Source organism: Cannabis sativa, chromosome 4, assembly GCF_029168945.1.
Source record: "Cannabis sativa cultivar Pink pepper isolate KNU-18-1 chromosome 4, ASM2916894v1, whole genome shotgun sequence".
NCBI lineage: Eukaryota > Viridiplantae > Streptophyta > Magnoliopsida > Rosales > Cannabaceae > Cannabis > Cannabis sativa.
The window spans coordinates 47,973,167-47,990,586 of NC_083604.1; the positions used below are offsets into that span (position 1 = coordinate 47,973,167).

Sequence of the window (17,420 nt, forward strand, 5' to 3'; positions counted from 1 at the left end):
AGATTTTGATCTAAAGACGAATAATAAAAGATAAATTTTAATATTTATGCTTAGTTTAGCTACATAATTAAAAAAAATAAAAAAATATCTCTTTTTACACTATATCAAAAATGTGTTTAGATACAAAATATTAAATCAAACTTATTTTTTTTTTATCTTTCTTTTGTCGAAAAACTTTTTTTCTTAATTTTTTTTCCAACCTATAGAACAACTCCAATTCCTATAATGTGAAAATAAGAGATCAAACTGATTAGATAGAAAAATTAAGCTCAAAAACTAACATTAATCCATTCATGAGTAATACCCATTAAGAGTGCACCCATACATTATTATATATAAAAAAAATGATGTAAATGTCAAAAATATATAATTTTTTTTGGTGTATTTTCAAAAGCATGTATAACTATATATAAAAAGTTCACTTAAAAAAATAAATTAAAAAAAAATACTATTTTAAATTTAGTATTTTATAAAAATTATTAATATGATTTTTTTTTTAGTAAAATGACACAAAATATTTTATTTATCTAATTATTAAAACTATTTATTTTGTTACATGATAAACTTTATATTTCTTAAATAAAATAATACATTGAGTTTAATTTTTATTATTTTTTTAATATAATTAATTTAGAATTAACTTTTAGTATGAACAAATATAAAAAATATAACTAATTTTTTTCATAATACATATAATTAGTTTTATTTTAATGAAAATTAAATTTAAAGTATTAATTTGTACCTTTTAGAAAATATAAGGCCATTTTTTTTTTAAAAAAAGGAATTATTTCATAAATACATAAAAATAATAAAAAAATTACAAAAATACGGTTTTACAGAATTTTAAATATTTTTGCGGTTTTTTTAGATTTTATTTACAGAAAATACAGTCTTTTTATGCTGTACTCTTATTAATTTGTTGTTGATTTTTTGTTATCTATATATTATTTTTTGTGGTTGTTTTGATATTATTTAGATATTATTTTCTTGTTACTTTTATGTAATTTTCTTGTTATTTTCGTGTTGTTTCTATAAAAAATTATAAAAATGTAAAAGAAAATTATTTAAGCGTAAAAAATTATTTTTTTTACAAAAATTAATAATTATCCAAAAAAAAATATTAAATTTAAATTATTATTTAATAAAATGAAGTCAGGTACATTTACAAAATAGAAAATCAAAATGGTATTTGGCTTTTGAAAAAATAAAATAAAACATAAAAATAAAAATTGGAATGAAGACATGGAGTGCTCCCACTGGACAACGGCGAATTAATTTTTGAACATTGAAAATTGAAATATACGAAACATAGTAATAACAACAACATTACACGACGACCCAGGTACTTCCACCCTTTTTCTCCTCAGCTTTTCTTCTCAATTTCATTCTTTCTCTCTTTTTCTTGCTCAAATCAGAAAGAGTTGTGCTTTATTTTATACATATTTTTTCCTCCTTTTTCTGTACCCTTTTCATGAATTTTCCAATTCTTAGGTCCTCTCTGCTCTAACCATTTTTGTGGGTCTTCTTTGATCGATGAGAGGGTGTTGAAGTTTTGGAGAATATTTCAAGGTAATTACTATTCTTTTCGTTTAATTCAGAATTCAAGGCTCTGAAACTGTTCTTTTGATCAAGAGTATCAAATGGGTGTCTTCTTGTCTTACATATTAAACAATTTTTTTTTTTTTTTCCCAAAGTTGACATTTTTAGTTTTGGGTTCAATTATTTTTATTTATTTATTTTTACTAAGTTGGCATCTTTAGTTTTTGGCTTCAATTATGTTTTTGTATGCTAGCCCTCTATTCGCATACATCTTCATTAAAATTGCTTCTTGTATTTGGGAATAAGTGAATTCTCCTTTAATTCTGTTTTCTTATGTTAGTCTTACAAACTTGTCACATAACTCTCTTGAAGTTGAAATAATCTACTCACATTTAGGATGACCATCTTCATTTTAGATCATGATAGAAACTCTTAAGACTAAGAAGGAAATGAAGTTATTTCCTAGACATTCTTCATTTGGAAGTAGTTTAAGTTTCACTAACTGGGTTTTTTCAAATTCAAGTTAATGAGTATCTTTATAAATATAAATATAATATAAATATTGCTAATTTTCAATCCACGTATTAATTATATGTTTTTAACCATTGGGTCTGTTTACATGGTGTTAATACTTTGAAAGATTAATTTCTATACAATGATGCTCTAATTTTAAGCGTAGGTTCTTTCTATGCACTTGCAATAAAATATATATTTTTTTTATCCTAGTTGTAGTAGTTCTAATGATTGATCAACTGTTTGCTTGCTGATTTTGAATTTATAATTCTCTTTGAAGGACCCTTTTGTTCATCCTGATTTGTAGTAGTTTTAGGCATTTGATGAGTTCATTGATTCTGCAGAAACTAGATTGGCCGAACTGGGCCTAAATTAGAGGCGCAGTTGTATCCTCGTTAGATCTGATTATTACCTCATCAAGGACACCGGTAAAAGGAAAAGAAGACGTACAGAGCTGAAGTTAGTTTAGCAGGTCTGTTTCTTCAACTTATTGCTCATGTTTTTAGTTCCCACTTGCCATGTATTCTTTTCTTGGTCAAATTTCTCTAGTTGACACTTGCGTTTTCTAGTTTGTGGAAAGAAAAAACGACTAACTTTGGTTTATTGATTTGTTAGCCAAAGGACTTATATCAATCTTTTAGACATTGATGGTAACATTCAAATGAAAATGCTCATTTCTTTCCTGAAATATATATTTTGAAATAAGGCCTATCTCGGAATACATGTATCACTTTATTGCATTATGCCTAGGTTTGGAAGTTCTCCGATATATCATGAAAAGCAAGCACCCTTTTTATAAGACCTTTTATGTCAAAAACCCTCAGCTTCAAAGCACACGTCCAATTAGGCTTGGTACATTTTAAGAAATATGTACATTCTAGCAGTAGTATAATAATAGAGGAGAATAGAGTGAACAACAATTAAGCAATTGATATATTGAGATTAAAATAATAGAGTAAACAAGGTTGTTGGGTATTCGGGAGACCCAACACTCCCCTAAGCTAATGCTTACTTTAACCAAGTAATTCTCTACCCCAAATCCTTTCTAATACTCTCTTATATATATACTAACTCGATACCCCATTACAATGACCCATGTACCTCTTTTATTTATTCTAAGGCCTATCAATACCAGCCGCCCGAAATTCACCTTGTCCTCAAGGTGAAGAAGATCAACTTCAATTGTAGCCCCAAACTTTGCTCGTCCTTTGTCAAAGAACCAAGCCAACAAATGCAAGTTGTTTAAGCTGTGAGAGAAACGCCACCATACAACTCGCTCTAAAAACCGTTGAGCAAAGTCATATTCCCTCCTTTGGTAGGATGAACATGTGACTGTTGAAATATGGCAGCAAGGAGCCAAGGACAGAAGGCTTCAAATTGGTATGCCGGTGTGCGCGCAACCAAGGGGTGACTCTGAGCTGCATTACCAAACTTGAACAATGAGAAGGTTGAGTACCAACTACATACAATAGGATCATTCCAATGTCAAAAATAGAGCTGATGAGCTGCCACACTCGTCCTTTGTCTACAAACCAATTACGTGATAGAGTACTTAGCTTTCGTGAGACTAAACTTTTGAATTTATCTTGATCAAGAAAATAAAGTTGGACCCACGACTTGTCCACACTGTTCAGTGATAGGGTACCCATTACCAATAATTTATTCTTAGTGATAAATTCCAAAAGGGTTGCAGACAGTTGTGTTCCATCGTTTTTGAAACTATGCGGTTCATCGACAACTTAATCTTTCATATTTTCATATATCGTCAATAATTTTTTTAAATGTTTGATGATGTCAACTCTTTTGTTCATAATATTCATCTTAGGCAGCCATTTTCTAAATTCTTTTGCCCAGTTTGACAATATGAAGTATGGTACAACAAGAAGAAATAGTGGCCCATGGATTTGTTGATTATTCTGTTTTAACCCCAACATGAAAAGAACATTTGTTCCCCTTTGCCAACTGTTAACAATAAAATTCAGACTCTCAAGCTAATAACTACAAAGCATACCTCCCTTCAACCTTTCTGACTGCTGATCAAGCTTCAGTAAATTTGTTTTGTTCCTTGTGTGCTTGGACTCTACCAATTTCCATTGTAGAGAAATTATTGCCTCATATTTCTCTCTCAAAGAAAATTCTGATTGGTGGAGAAGACAGAGTACTTTTCGCTGTTCCCTCTTACCCTCTCAACGGCGTTGACCATCCCTTGCCTTCCTTTGCGCCGCTTCTTAGGAAGATCTAGAAGTTGCAGTTCTGTTGCCGATCGTCCATTGTGTATGAAGCTTCTGAGATGGAGAGGTGGTTTGTCAAAATTCAAACATATAGAACGTTGGGCTTCCACTATTTACCCTGGATCCCAAATAATTGCCCAATTACACTTAAGGATAATTGGCTATTTTCTTTATTTAATGGAGGTGCACCAAGTATACCTCAGGCCCAAATTGGAGTAAGTGAAGTATCAAAAGTGTCCAGACTTGAATCCCACACAGCAAGAAAAACCCTAGCCGAAGCATGTGAAAGAAGCCCTTCTTACGTCTCCTTCTTCTCTGACATCACCTTCATCTGCTGGTCCTTTTTTGGCGCCATCTCCTGTGACTCTTTCTTCTCTGTCGATGCAAAGCTTTATTGCTAGAATGGGTCGTCGACTTCCTGATTTATTCTCTGTTGTTTTTTCAGAGAGCATCTCGGATTAGGAACTGTGTTTCGGCGCTATAACTTCCACCATTTCCGTTGGAGACTCAAGAAGATCAACAGGTCGTTCACTGTCATTCTATATCTCTTCTTTATCCCCCTTGCCAATTTGATGATGTGACCTCAGTTGTCCTTCAACTAAGAACGCTTTGGTGATGACATCGGTAAGTGTCCTAGGCTTATATTCATGCACCTTCCTCTACACCTTCGTCGGAAGATTGCAACAAACATATAATAACTGTTAGAGTATTAGCTGTATATTAGGTGTAAAAGAATTAGGGTAACTTGTATTTAGTAGTTTCCTATTTTGTTGGTAGTTTCCTATTTCCTAGTCTCCTAGCTTTGTATATAAATATGTACTATTCTATGAAATACATACACAATTCGATTCACTATTTTCTACATGGTATCAGAGCATTGTGATTCGAAATTCAAAATTAGGGTTCATAATAAAAAAAAAAAAAAAAATTGTGGTTTGAGCTAGGTTGTTTTTTCGAAAATCCTATTCGGAGTGAACATTGTTTCTCACCGCCCACATGGGAGGACCGGCCCGCCCGCCGATCTACGAACCCCGAAGTTCGGTCGGCCGATTCCTCGCGCGTGGGGCTCACGCGCCGCCCGAAGCTTCGCGCGTGGGGCTCACGCGCCGCGCGTGGAGGCGCGTGTGACGGCGCGCTTCGACGGCGTTCGTTGCCGATTCTTCACTCGGGTTCTTCTAAGCCCACTCGCATCTGTTCTAGGTTGTAATTCGGTATTTGTTTGTCTTCTTCGTGTTTGGGTGTTCATTCTTTCGGTGTTCTTTTGTTCTTTTTTGTCTTTGTGTTTGCTTTTGAGATTATGGCGTAGATAAGATCGATTCAAAATCGCTTGTTGTTTCTGATGTTGTTCCCGTGATGTCTAAAATCACGGACCATAAGTTGATTGGTTTGAATTATTTGGAATGGAGTAAGACGATTCGACTGTATTTGAGGAGTATTGACAAAGATGATCACTTGACTGACGATCCTCCCAAAGAAACAGATGATTCAAGGAAAATATGGCTCCGTGAGGATGCTCGCTTGTTCCTTCAAATTCGAAATTCTATCGATAATGAGGTAATTAGTTTGATTATTCATTGTGAATTGGTTAAAGAACTAATGGATTACTTGGACTTTTTGTATTCTGGCAACGACAATATATCTCGCACATATGATGTTTCGCAAAGCTTTTTATCGCGCTGAGAAACAAGATAAGTCTCTTATGAATTATTTTATGGCTTTCAAGAAAACATATGAAGAACTTAATGTGCTATTACCGTTTAGTCCGATGTAAAAGTTCAACAGCCGCCAACGAGAAATCGTATGGCTATTATGAGTTTTCAGACTCTCATACGAATTTGACTCGCAAAGTCACAAGTTCTCTCCGGTTCCGATGTCTCCTCTTTACAAGATGTGTTTACTCGTGTTCTTCGCACGTAGACTACCTCTTCAACTCCTCGAATACAGCGCCTTGGTGAGTCGTAATAATTAGGAAAGAAACTCTTACTCCAAGTGGATTTAAAGGAGGTAATTCACAAGGACACGATAACCGCACACCAAATTCTCGGGAGCATCATGTGCAATTATTGTAAGAAACCAGGCCACACCAAGTTTGAGGCAGAAGTTACAATTTAAGAATCGACAACAACACTCGCCAATATTGCAAGCACTTAGTGATGCATCCCGACAAATCGGTCCTTATTTCGCCGATGAATTTGCCAAGTTCTCAAGGTATCGCAAACACTTAAGTCTTCATCTTCTTCCGTCATCGCGATTGCCGATTCAGTAACTCTAATGCCCGCCTTCTTTCCAAATCCTCAAAATGGGTCATTGATTCGGTGCCACGGATCATACGATGTAATTCCTCGTCTCTTTTCCACTTTTCGATCTCATAGTCCCACTTCGTTGTCACCTTAGCCCGATGGGTCACTGCCGTTCTTGGATCGGCACTTATTGTTCCTACACCTATGCTATCTTTATCATCAGCCTTACATTTACCGATTTGTCCTTTAATTTGCTTTCTCGTTAGTCAACTCACTCGTAATCTAAATTGTTGCATCTCATTCTTTCCCGATCATTGTTTGTTTCGGGATCTTATGACGAAGAAGATTATTGGTAAAGGACATGAATCGGTGGCTTGTATGTTCTCGACCCACTTCCGCCAACCTCTATTGCTTGTTCGAGTGTTGCTTCCGCTTTCGAGGCTCATTGTCGTTTAGGTCATCCATCCCTTCCTTTGCTCAAGAAACTGTGTCCCCAATATAGTAGTTTATCTTCGTTAGAATGTGAGTCATGTCATTGCCAAACATCATCGTGTTAGTTTCGAGTCCACGTGTCAATAAACGTGCTAGTGTTCCTTTTGAGTTAGTTCATTCGATGTTTGGGGTCCTTCTCCTATTTTGTCTCAACTCGGATTCAGGTATTTTGTTACTTTTGTGGATGATCATTCTCGTTTAACTTGGTTATATTTAATGAAAAATCGTTCGAGTTGTTTTCTATATTCGTGTTTTTCAGGCCGAGATTCAAACTCAATTTAATGTATCTATTCGTACTTCGAGAAGTGATAATGCCAAAGAGTACATGTCCGCTCAATTTCAATCTTATATGACCTCTAATGGCATGCTTCATGAAACTTCGTGTTGATACGGCACCTCGAATGGTGTTGCGAACGTAAAAACGTACATCTTCTTGAAAGCTCGCACGTGCTCTCGTTTCAAATGAAAGTCCCTAAACCTTTTTGGGCCGGGATACGGTTTCCACGGCATGCTTTCTTATTAATCGCATGTCCTCTTGTTCTTAATGGTGGAATTCCATTTAAAATTCTTTTTCCTAATAAGTCATTATTTCCGTTGCTCCGCGAGTATTTGGTAGTGTTTGTTTTGCTCGCGATGTCCGTCCATCCGTCACCAAATTAGACCCTATGCACTTCAAAGTGTGTCTTTCTTGGTTATTCTCGTCTTCGTAAAGGGTATAGGTGTTAATCGTCCCGATCTCAACAACATATCTTGTATCTATTGATGTTACTTTTGTAGAAAATACACCTTATTTTTCATCTTCCACTACTTCTACTAGTCGGGGGAGGATGATGATTTGTTGGTTTATTCTGTCACATCCTATGCGCCGCTCCATGTTACGGCGGGTCTCTTTGCTCCTTCACTCCGCCTCGGCCGTCACCCCCACAATGTCTACACCTCCACCACCTCCACCACCTCCACCACCTCTACCACCTCCACCACTCCCACTCGGCCTCCCATAGTGTACACCGTGCGCCCCCCTCCTCCACCTCCCCGTTTCATGTCCACCCGCATCTTCGTCATCGTATCCGGACATCTCGCATGATCTTCCCATTGCACTACGTAAAGGTAAACGTCAATGTACTTTTCCTATTACTTCTTTTGTGTCTTATAATCATCTCTCCTCTTCTTGTTCTTTTATTGCTTCTCTTGATTCTATCACTATTCCTAAACTCGTTCGAGAAGCGATGTCTCATCCCGGTTGGCTTGCCGCAATGATAGAAGAGATGAATGCTTTGGTTGCGAATGGTACTTGGGTCTTGGTTGATTTACCTTCCGGAAAAACGAGGCCATCGGGTGTAAATGGGTGTTCACTAAATTCAATCCGCATGACGGCACATTGCTCGCTTAAAGGCCCGTCTTGTTGCCAAGGATTATGCTCAAACCTATGGAGTGGACTATTGTGATACTTTTTCTCCGTTGCTTAAACTCACATCCGTTCGGCCGTTCATTTCCATGGCAACCTACTCATCATTGGCCTTTGCATCGACTTGATATTAAAAATGCTTTTCTTCATGGAGATCTTGAGGAAGAAGTATATATGGAGCAACCTCCCGGGTTTGTTGCTCGGGGGAGTTAGGCGAGTTTGTCATCTTCGCAAATCTTTATATGGATTGAAACAAAGCCCTCGTGCTTGGTTTGGTAAATTTAGTCGTTTGTTGAGAAGTTTGGTTTGTTGAAAAGTAAGTTAGATCTTTCTCGTGTTTTATAAAAGATCAACCGTTGGTATCATTTTGTTAGTGGTGTATGTTGATGACATCGTTATTACCGGAAATGATGCGAAGGCATCTCATCCCTTAAGTCTTTCATTCACACCCAGTTTAACACGAAAGATTTAGGGGAACTCAAGTATTTCTTGGGGATTGAAGTTACTCGGAGTAAACAAGGTATTTTTCTGTCTCAAAGAAAGTATGTACTTGATTTGCTAACTGAGACAGGGAAATTGGGATCAAAACCTTGCAATGCTCCAATGAATCCAGCTGTGCATCTTACACGTGATGGGAAACCATTTGAAGATCCTGAGAAATATCGCAGGTTAGTTGGAAAGTTGAATTATTTAACTGTGACTCGTCCGATATTGCATTTCCGATAGTGTTATCGGTCGGTTCATGTCTTCCCCAACAATTCATCATTGGGCGTATTAGAACAAATTTTATGTTACTTAAAAGGAGCACCGGGACGAGGTATAGTTTACAAGGATCATGGACATACCCGTATCGAGTGTTTTTTCGATGCAACATTGGTGTGCTCCAAGGTAGATGTACGATCCACTTCAGGATATTGTGTATTTGTTGGGGGCAATCCGGTCTCTTGGAAGAGTAAGAAACAAAATGTTGTATACAGATCCAGTCCGAATCGAATATAGAGCTATGGCCCAGTTCGTGTGTGAGGTAATATGGATTTATCAGCTTTTGACTGAATTCGGGTTTAAGACTTCTATTCCAGCAAAATTATGGTGTGATAATCAAGCTGCTCTTCATATTGCCTCGAATCCCGTATTCCACGAGCGAACTAAGCACATTGAGATCGATTGTCATTTTGTTCGTGAGAAAATTCAACAAGGTCTGATCTCCACAGGATATGTGAAAACCGGAGAACAACTAGGAGATATTTTTACAAAAGCTTTGAATGGGGTGCGGATAGACTATCTTTGTAAATGTGGGCATGATTAACATCTATGCTCCACAGGGGAGTGTTAGAGTATTAGCTGTATATTAGGTGTAAAAGAATTAGGGTAACTTGTATTTAGTAGTTTCCTATTTTGTTGGTAGTTTCCTATTTCCTAGTCTCCTAGCTTTGTATATAAATATGTACTATTCTATGAAATACATACACAATTCGATTCACTATTTTCTACAATAACAAAGGAAGGTTTTGGGAACATCCAACAATATTGCTGCAACCGGAATGAACTGAGTCCAGAACCCCAGCACTCAATTCTCATATCAGAGAGCCATCAATTCGTCGAATGGATCATTATTGAATTTGTTGCAACAATTGAACAACGTGATGTGGAATTCCAACCAATTTTCGATTGGATCTTGTTACTCCACGACTTAAAACCATTGCCAAGCAACACCCATAACCTTCTTGAGCAACCACTACCATTTTTCTTTTTGGTGTTTGATGAACCTGGAAATACTCTTCTATGTGAAGAACTCAGCCATATGGGTCCTCTTCATTGAATAGCGGTAGCATTGGCGCCATGACAGAGGCCACAAGATCGTGCTTTGATACCATTTGATAGGAATTTCCTAACATTTTGGTATAAACAGTAGGATAATAGAGGAAAATAGAGTGAACAACAATTAAGCACATGATATATTGGTATTAGAATAGTAGAGTGAACAATAATTTTCCTCTTTGATGTTGTTGGGTGGTAGGCTTGTAATAAAAGAGGAGCATCATTATATTATGATAATGCTCAATGTTATGAATTGGTTGTATCTGCATATGCATGCAACGTTTACATTGTGATGATGTTTCTTAATGCATGGGTTGCTAATAAGATTATTAACGTACAGGGGATAAAATATTTCTAATCAACTTAGACAAGGATAGTAGTATTGTCACTGTGCATGTTTTATGGTTGATTTTAAATAAAAGCTTCTCTCCTCCGCTCATCCAACATATATATATATATATATATATATATTTGAAACAGAAATGCTAATTGCACTCGATATCACACTCTGAAATTAAATGACAATTAATTTTTCTGTATTAATGAAATTTCTTTCTGCATACCTGGTATACAAGTATTGGTTCTCTGTTTTTTTTTTCTCTTTCTAATCTCTGAACTTGTGTTTCACCTCATATGGCAGATCATTTCTAATCTCTCATGTTCCTTGCCAAAAGGAAAACACTTGTATTAACTTTTTTTTTTCCACATTTACGCAGGTGATACTTTGCAATGAAGTCTTTTGAACATAATGGTACTGACTTGGAAAGTGGTACGGAGAAAGAAAGGAACAAATCTACACGTAGTAGTACTAAAGGAGTCAAATTACAGAATCCGGCATTATTGTCTGGCCTGGCCTATTGCATCTCTTCTTGTAGCATGATACTAGTTAACAAGTTCATGCTATCTGGCTATGATTTTAATGCTGGGATATCTTTGATGCTGTACCAGGTAATCTACCTTTTACTGAGGTTTCTTGTAAGACTAGTATATTGTATACATGTTCATTGCTATGACCAAAGAAATATTGGATTTTCAGTCAAGTGCCATTTGAACACTTGGTTTGACTTAAACTTTAATGTCTTAACTACTTTTTGCTCTTCTGTGGATGCAGAATCTTATTTCAGTAATAATAGTGTCTGTACTGAGTTTTCTGGGTGTCATATCAACAGAACCGTTGACATGGAAATTGATTAAGGTCTGGTTGCCAGTGAACGTTATATTTGTTGGGATGCTTGTTACAAGCATGTTTAGGTATGTAGGTATGAAGTTTTTACAGTTGGTAGCTACTGCGTGCTGCATTTGTAAAGTGCCTTTGATGGCAAGAAACTTGAAAATTTTGAACTGCATTTGCCATTTTGTAAACAAATTTGAAATAGGAGTGAATGTCTAAAAGAATATTCCCAGTTGCAAAAATACTTTTGGTTATAAATAGCACAAGCCATACCATTGTTAAATGCTTTATTTTATTAACCAGGATATAAACATGAATGTAAATTTTTTGGATTTGATGTTCTTTGTGCTGCCTGGTGAGTCCCTTTAGAGGGATGGGATGCGTAGCATGACCGTCACCTACTCATATGTCTTATTTAGAGTGTACTAGTCTAGAGCTTGATTATAAATTATACCTAATAGACTTTGTACTTCTTGTTTACAGCTTGAAGTACATTAATGTTGCCATGGTCACAGTCCTAAAGAATGTAACAAATGTGATAACTGCTGTTGGGGAAATGTATTTATTTAGCAAGCATCACGAGAGCCGAGTGTGGACTGCTTTGTTCTTGATGGTATGTTTGAACTTGCAATGGATTCATTTTTCAATTATTATTATTATCATATCAATTTGCATTTTGTTCTCTCTCTGAGTATCTTCATTCTCTTTACCCCTCTCCCTTTTATTTATGTCTTGAGTTCACTTAAATGTTTAGTTGGACATTGGCTATTCCAGTAATTTTGTGGAAACTTTTTCTTTTATCTATGGTTGAGCACAACTTAATGAGAGAACCTAAAACTAAACCATTATTCATTAGGCATGGGATTTACTCTTATATGGTATTGAAAGGACAACTTTCTGCCAACTCAGAGACCAATAACTAAGTGTTACAAAAAATTAAAATATTATAAACACTTGATATTATTGTTAATTTATAAGGGTGACATTAGAAGGCGTTCACATGTGAGTCACAGAACTACTACTTTGAAATTATCACTGCACTGTTTATAGATTCATTTTTATAATTCTGATTTTCCATTGTGCAGATCATATCAGCAATTTCTGGAGGAGTTACCGATTTAACATTTCATGCTGTTGGCTATGCATGGCAGATCGCTAACTGCTTTTTAACTGCATCATATTCTGTAAGTTCACAGTCTTGATGTAACTGTTCAATTTTATACACTTCCAGAATATTTATGTTTGTAGATAGCTTTATTCACTTTAAAAGTCCCTTAGTTCCCCTGGCTTGTGGTAAATACTGTAAATATGTTTATCAAATGACCTTGGCGATAGATGGTAAAGTTATGATTTTACATTCAAAATGATGAGTGGTCAAATCACTTGCTAGATCCTGTAGAAATTTTAGTGCGCAAACACAAATTTTAACATTGGGTAGGTGCTCATGTTCAACTACCCAAAGAAAGATATCCACGCAAATAAGTCCTTGTATTTTCCTTCACAAGTGATTGCTTGTAATTTTGTCGATTTATCTTATGAATCATCTAAGAATATTCTGGTATTAAGGATGTTTTCTTTATGTTAATTTAGAATGTTGATGTTTATTGTTATATTTATCTGTACAGTTGACTCTCCGTAGGGTGATGGACACAGCAAAGCAATACACCAAATCTGGGAACTTGAATGAATTTTCTATGGTCATGCTAAATAACACACTTTCTTTGCCTTTGGGGATTCTTCTTATATTCATTTTCAATGAGGTGGATTATCTTTTAAAAACGTGAGTCCTTCTCTCCCCTACCCCTGTGTCTGTCTGTCTATCTGTCTCTCCCTCTCTTGTGCAGTTGATACATTATTTTACTGATGTTGAGGATTGATGCATATCATATAATTGACATTCAAAAAAACAAAAAAAAAAATTACCTACTTTTAACTAAGTCTTGAAGTATATGTACTTTTTTAAATTTCCTCTCCTGATTTCTCGTAATTTGGTCATTGTAATGTGTCCATTTTCATTAGTTAATGTTACAGATGTAAACTGCACTCCTTTAAGGCTTTTGCAAGAGCAAGAAAATGAATTTCTCATACATAAGATCAGTCTGCTTAGCAGGCTTTCATTAAAGCATCCTTTCTTGATATGATGATGTCTACAAACAAAGAACTCTTGATAGTTTCTACTGTTTTTCCCTGGATCCTTTGATTCTTATAAAACATAAGCTAAATTTTGCAGTAAATTTTGTGCTGTATGATCTTCTATGATTTAAAACTACATAATGGATAACCAAAGTTAATAAGCATACATATTTGTCAACTTATATGTATCTAGCTCTCTTGGATTTCACCTTTCACCTCAGGAGTGATTTTGCTTGCATGCATTTGAATAGAAGCTTATGAGTTTGATAAAGCGAAAAAAGATGTTGTAGTCATTTGATAGGCCCTCCTCCATCCATTGGCATATGTGTCTTTTAGGGGATAGGTAGCTTGTTTATGGGTCTCTACATGTTGGTTTACCACTGAGTTGGCACTGAAACAGTTGTATATAATGGAGACTTAGAAAACGGGAGAATTTTTAAGCTTTTTTTCTTTTTTCTTTTTGGGAGTAAGGTTCTGACTTGAGAGAGGGTGGTCTCTTAAATTTACCTTGTCAATTCTAGATGGTCACAACCCAGCCCTAATTCATCATTAGTGCATTTCATTCAAGTTTGTATCTAGCGGTTTTCGATTATCATCATAATGATTAGGCTTCAGTGCTAAATCATCCGCCCACCCATATTCTTATTTCTAGTTTAGAATTCATAACAATTTCGTAGTTATGACTGATGTTGCTAGGATACAGATTGATACTCCACCTATTAGGCTTACCTACTCTAGGAGGCTGAAGAAATCTAACTGTAAAAAAAAATCTAGGATAATTGTAATTATGTTAACAAACTCAGGGAGACACCCGAGCATATCGAATAGCTTGGATAATTGTAATTCTGTTTCAGACATGAATACAATACCTGTACTCTGTTTGTGTCAAGAACCGGATTGTACCTGTAGTGTGTCACAGATATTGGTGCCTTCATTTTTCTTCTTCAAATTTTTGGCCCTGGCAATTTGACTTGGAGAGCTCCTAGTGGCTCCAATGTTATTTTTTGAGTCTATGGGGATTCATACCTTGAAACAAATGCCTACCAGCCTTTTCCAACACACTCTACCAGTCCCAATGCAGTAATGTGCCTTCAACCATCTCTAATAGAATATGTAAATATTGTGCTATATTTGCTACCAAAGATAATATGTGATATATTTGGCATAATATTTAGCTATGCTCTAATGCAAAATAGTAAAATTTGATTCAAAATTTACCTTTTTCTTTTACTATTGAGGGGGGATTCGAACTTAGTACTTTTTTTATTAGTGTTTATTTAATACTTATTAAAAAATATTATAATTTTTCTTTCTATTTTATTGGTGATAGTTAATGATAATAATAAAATAATGAACTAAAAGAATTAGTATTTAATGTGATAACTAAAGCTAATAATAATAAAAAAAGGTATAAAAGTATATTAAAAAGAGCTGCATTTATGGTGATGCAAAATTTATATCATGTTAGATTGTGCCAAATTTGGTACAACTGTTGGTAGATTATTAGAGCAAGTTTTTCCTAAAGTAAGCTATATTTCACTAATTTAGCACCCCATTGGAGATGCTAATTTTTCCCAACTTAATTTATACACTTCATTACATTTGTTTTTGGTTTCTTATTCCTCATTCAACTTATCTAGCTTTGCCTTCTCTTGATGAGAATAATATGTTAATTCATTAAATGTTTGCATGGTAATAAATAAAAACTCTGTAATTAAGGGTTGACTTTTAATTAATATCAATAAAGCTTATCTTTTTAAACAAGTTTTGGCAGGCTTCATAAACCCATCTTATCTAGCCTCGCCTTCTGAACTGTGCTTGCCATAAGTTGAGATACTATAAATGAATCTAACAGTTCTCAACCTAATTGCAGACCGCTTTTGAGGGTACCAACTTTCTGGTTGGTAATGACACTCAGTGGATTTCTGGGTCTGGCAATCAGTTTCACTTCTATGTGGTTTCTTCATCAAACAGGTGCTACCACATACAGGTAATACAGATTAGTAATTCATAAATTATTTATCAAGGTCCATCCTACTTTGACCAAGTCATTTTGTTTTAATTTGAAAGTTTTTATTTTTTTGATGGTAAGCATGCAAATTAAATGTTAAGACTCTTTCTTAACAGTAGAAAAGTTTCATCAGAACATGTGGATGGATGCTTATTTTTTAATTATCCAAACCTATGCACGGAATTAGAAAACTTGAATTGGATACAATGATCTATGTTAAATATATTTTTCTAATTTGATGTCCAACTATATAATGGGAAGAACTGTGCTAGCTTCCGATTCCATTTAACATGTTTTTAACAGTTCGACCCGACCATTTTTAAAAAAAAAACATCGGTTGTATTGGAATAATTTGTTTTATTTTTTAATTTTCACTATGGAGTGATTATTTATCTTTGTAGACTATAATTTACAATCCTGACCCTATCAATATGTGCAGCCTTGTTGGGTCACTAAATAAGATCCCCCTGTCTGTGGCTGGTATCCTAATTTTTAAAGTCCCGACCAGTTTAGAGAATTCCGCAAGCATTTTCTTTGGTAAGTTATCTCCAATAAATGGTCTTTGTAATGTGGTATAATCCCTCACAAACTTCAAAACGATACACCTTGAGTTGCTTTTGTAGTATTTACCCAACTTAATTTGCAAATTGTAGGACTTCTGGCTGGAGTCTTTTTCGCTAGAGCCAAAATGCAAGAGCGATCATAGTCCTGAAAAGTTTGCAACTGTTTGGGGCAGCTTTATGCTTGAAATCCACATTTAGCTTAACATCCTTATCATTATCATCTTGTCAACTATCGAAACCAGTTCTTTTCTGAAGGTGTCTAACAAATGGAGTTCTTTGCATTGTTGCTCTTCACCGTGGTAAGATATGGTGCAAGAAATTGAATTTGTGTAATTGCATAGGAAGAGTAGATTTGTTGTAGTCTAAACTTGCTCAATTTTCTCCACATTCTTCCTAATCTGTAGTTTATGTTGTATCTTTTGTTGTTTATTTAGTACTGGGAAGGATGACAATGAGTAAGAGGCGAGCAATATATGATGTCAAGTTTTTCAAAATTTTTGTTCTAATTACAATTTCTTTTCTTTCTCATGTGAGAACTAACACTATCTTTGGTGGGAAGGAGAGAGTTGAAAGGAGAGGTAGAATTCTTTGTTTAGCAAAAAAGGAGAGAGGAGATGTGGGGGGAGACATTCTCCTTCCAAATTTTAAAAATACAATCCCTTCATTTTAGGAAGAATTTGAGAAAAAGATAAAATTAATACACAAAATACAAAATTTATTTTTTAAAAAGTAACAAATATTTATATTAAAAATGATATTATGGTAATTTTACTTCATTTCCATCATTCCATCTTTATTTATAATACCAAACAATACAAATGAGAGTTACTCTCTTCTCTATTTTTTTTTTTTTTATAGATTCTTCATCTATTTTACTCTTCTTCTTTCCTACTAGACATAGCCTAAAGGTACGGTTGACGTTAAAAAATGGCTAACTCTGGATTGCGTGATTAGCAATAGTAGCAAGAAAAAGAGAAATCAAAATGAGATAGCACACTATGATTTTATAGTAGTTTATTCCTCATGTAAGTCGATAATAGAGTATACTTTTTTTATTAATCACTAAAAACCTTATACCTTTATAAAAGAAAGACTTGGAAAATCTTAGAATTAGATTAGAGCTTCTAGAGAGAGAATCTCTAATTTGTGGAGTGAATGTAAATGTGAAAAATAAATTCGAGGAACCTCTTATTTATAGGAGTGAGGATTTTTCAACAATAAAATATTACAAAATAAGAAATATTCAAGGAATATGCCTTTTGAGAAGATTGAGACCATTGATGGATGCCATGTCATGATCTAAG

General features: G+C 34.9%; 1 protein-coding gene across 4 annotated transcripts; it reads left to right on the plus strand.

Moving 5' to 3' along the window:
* The first annotated feature begins 1,200 nt into the window (after positions 1-1,200).
* On the plus strand, positions 1,201-16,644 carry LOC115714841 (GDP-mannose transporter GONST1). 4 transcript variants are annotated; one of them, XM_030643601.2, is made up of 11 exons: positions 1,201-1,342; positions 1,492-1,569; positions 2,397-2,524; positions 10,955-11,186; positions 11,350-11,489; positions 11,893-12,022; positions 12,495-12,593; positions 13,035-13,189; positions 15,416-15,532; positions 15,993-16,090; positions 16,207-16,644. In XM_030643601.2, exons 4-11 carry the CDS (start codon positions 10,968-10,970, stop codon positions 16,257-16,259), a joined length of 1,011 nt encoding a protein of 336 aa, XP_030499461.1. In that variant the 5' UTR covers positions 1,201-1,342; positions 1,492-1,569; positions 2,397-2,524; positions 10,955-10,967; the 3' UTR covers positions 16,260-16,644. The 4 variants fall into 4 exon arrangements, with proteins under 4 accessions (XP_030499461.1, XP_060970139.1, XP_030499463.1 ...); XM_061114156.1 differs by having other exon boundaries at positions 1,326-1,569; XM_030643603.1 differs by lacking the exons at positions 1,201-1,342; positions 1,492-1,569; positions 2,397-2,524; positions 10,955-11,186 and having other exon boundaries at positions 11,350-11,433.
* The last annotated feature ends 776 nt before the right edge of the window (positions 16,645-17,420 follow it).

What these genes read in the sequence shown, in the direction of transcription:
- LOC115714841 (XM_030643601.2), top strand. Translation starts at nt 10,968, where the DNA reads ATGAAGTCTTTTGAACATAATGGTACTGACTTGGAAAGTGGTACGGAG. An exon ending in TATCTTTGATGCTGTACCAG is followed by an intron (nt 11,187 to 11,349) that starts GTAATCTACCTT and finishes CTGTGGATGCAG; the next exon opens with AATCTTATTTCAGTAATAAT. An exon ending in TTTTAACTGCATCATATTCT is followed by an intron (nt 12,594 to 13,034) that starts GTAAGTTCACAG and finishes TTATCTGTACAG; the next exon opens with TTGACTCTCCGTAGGGTGAT.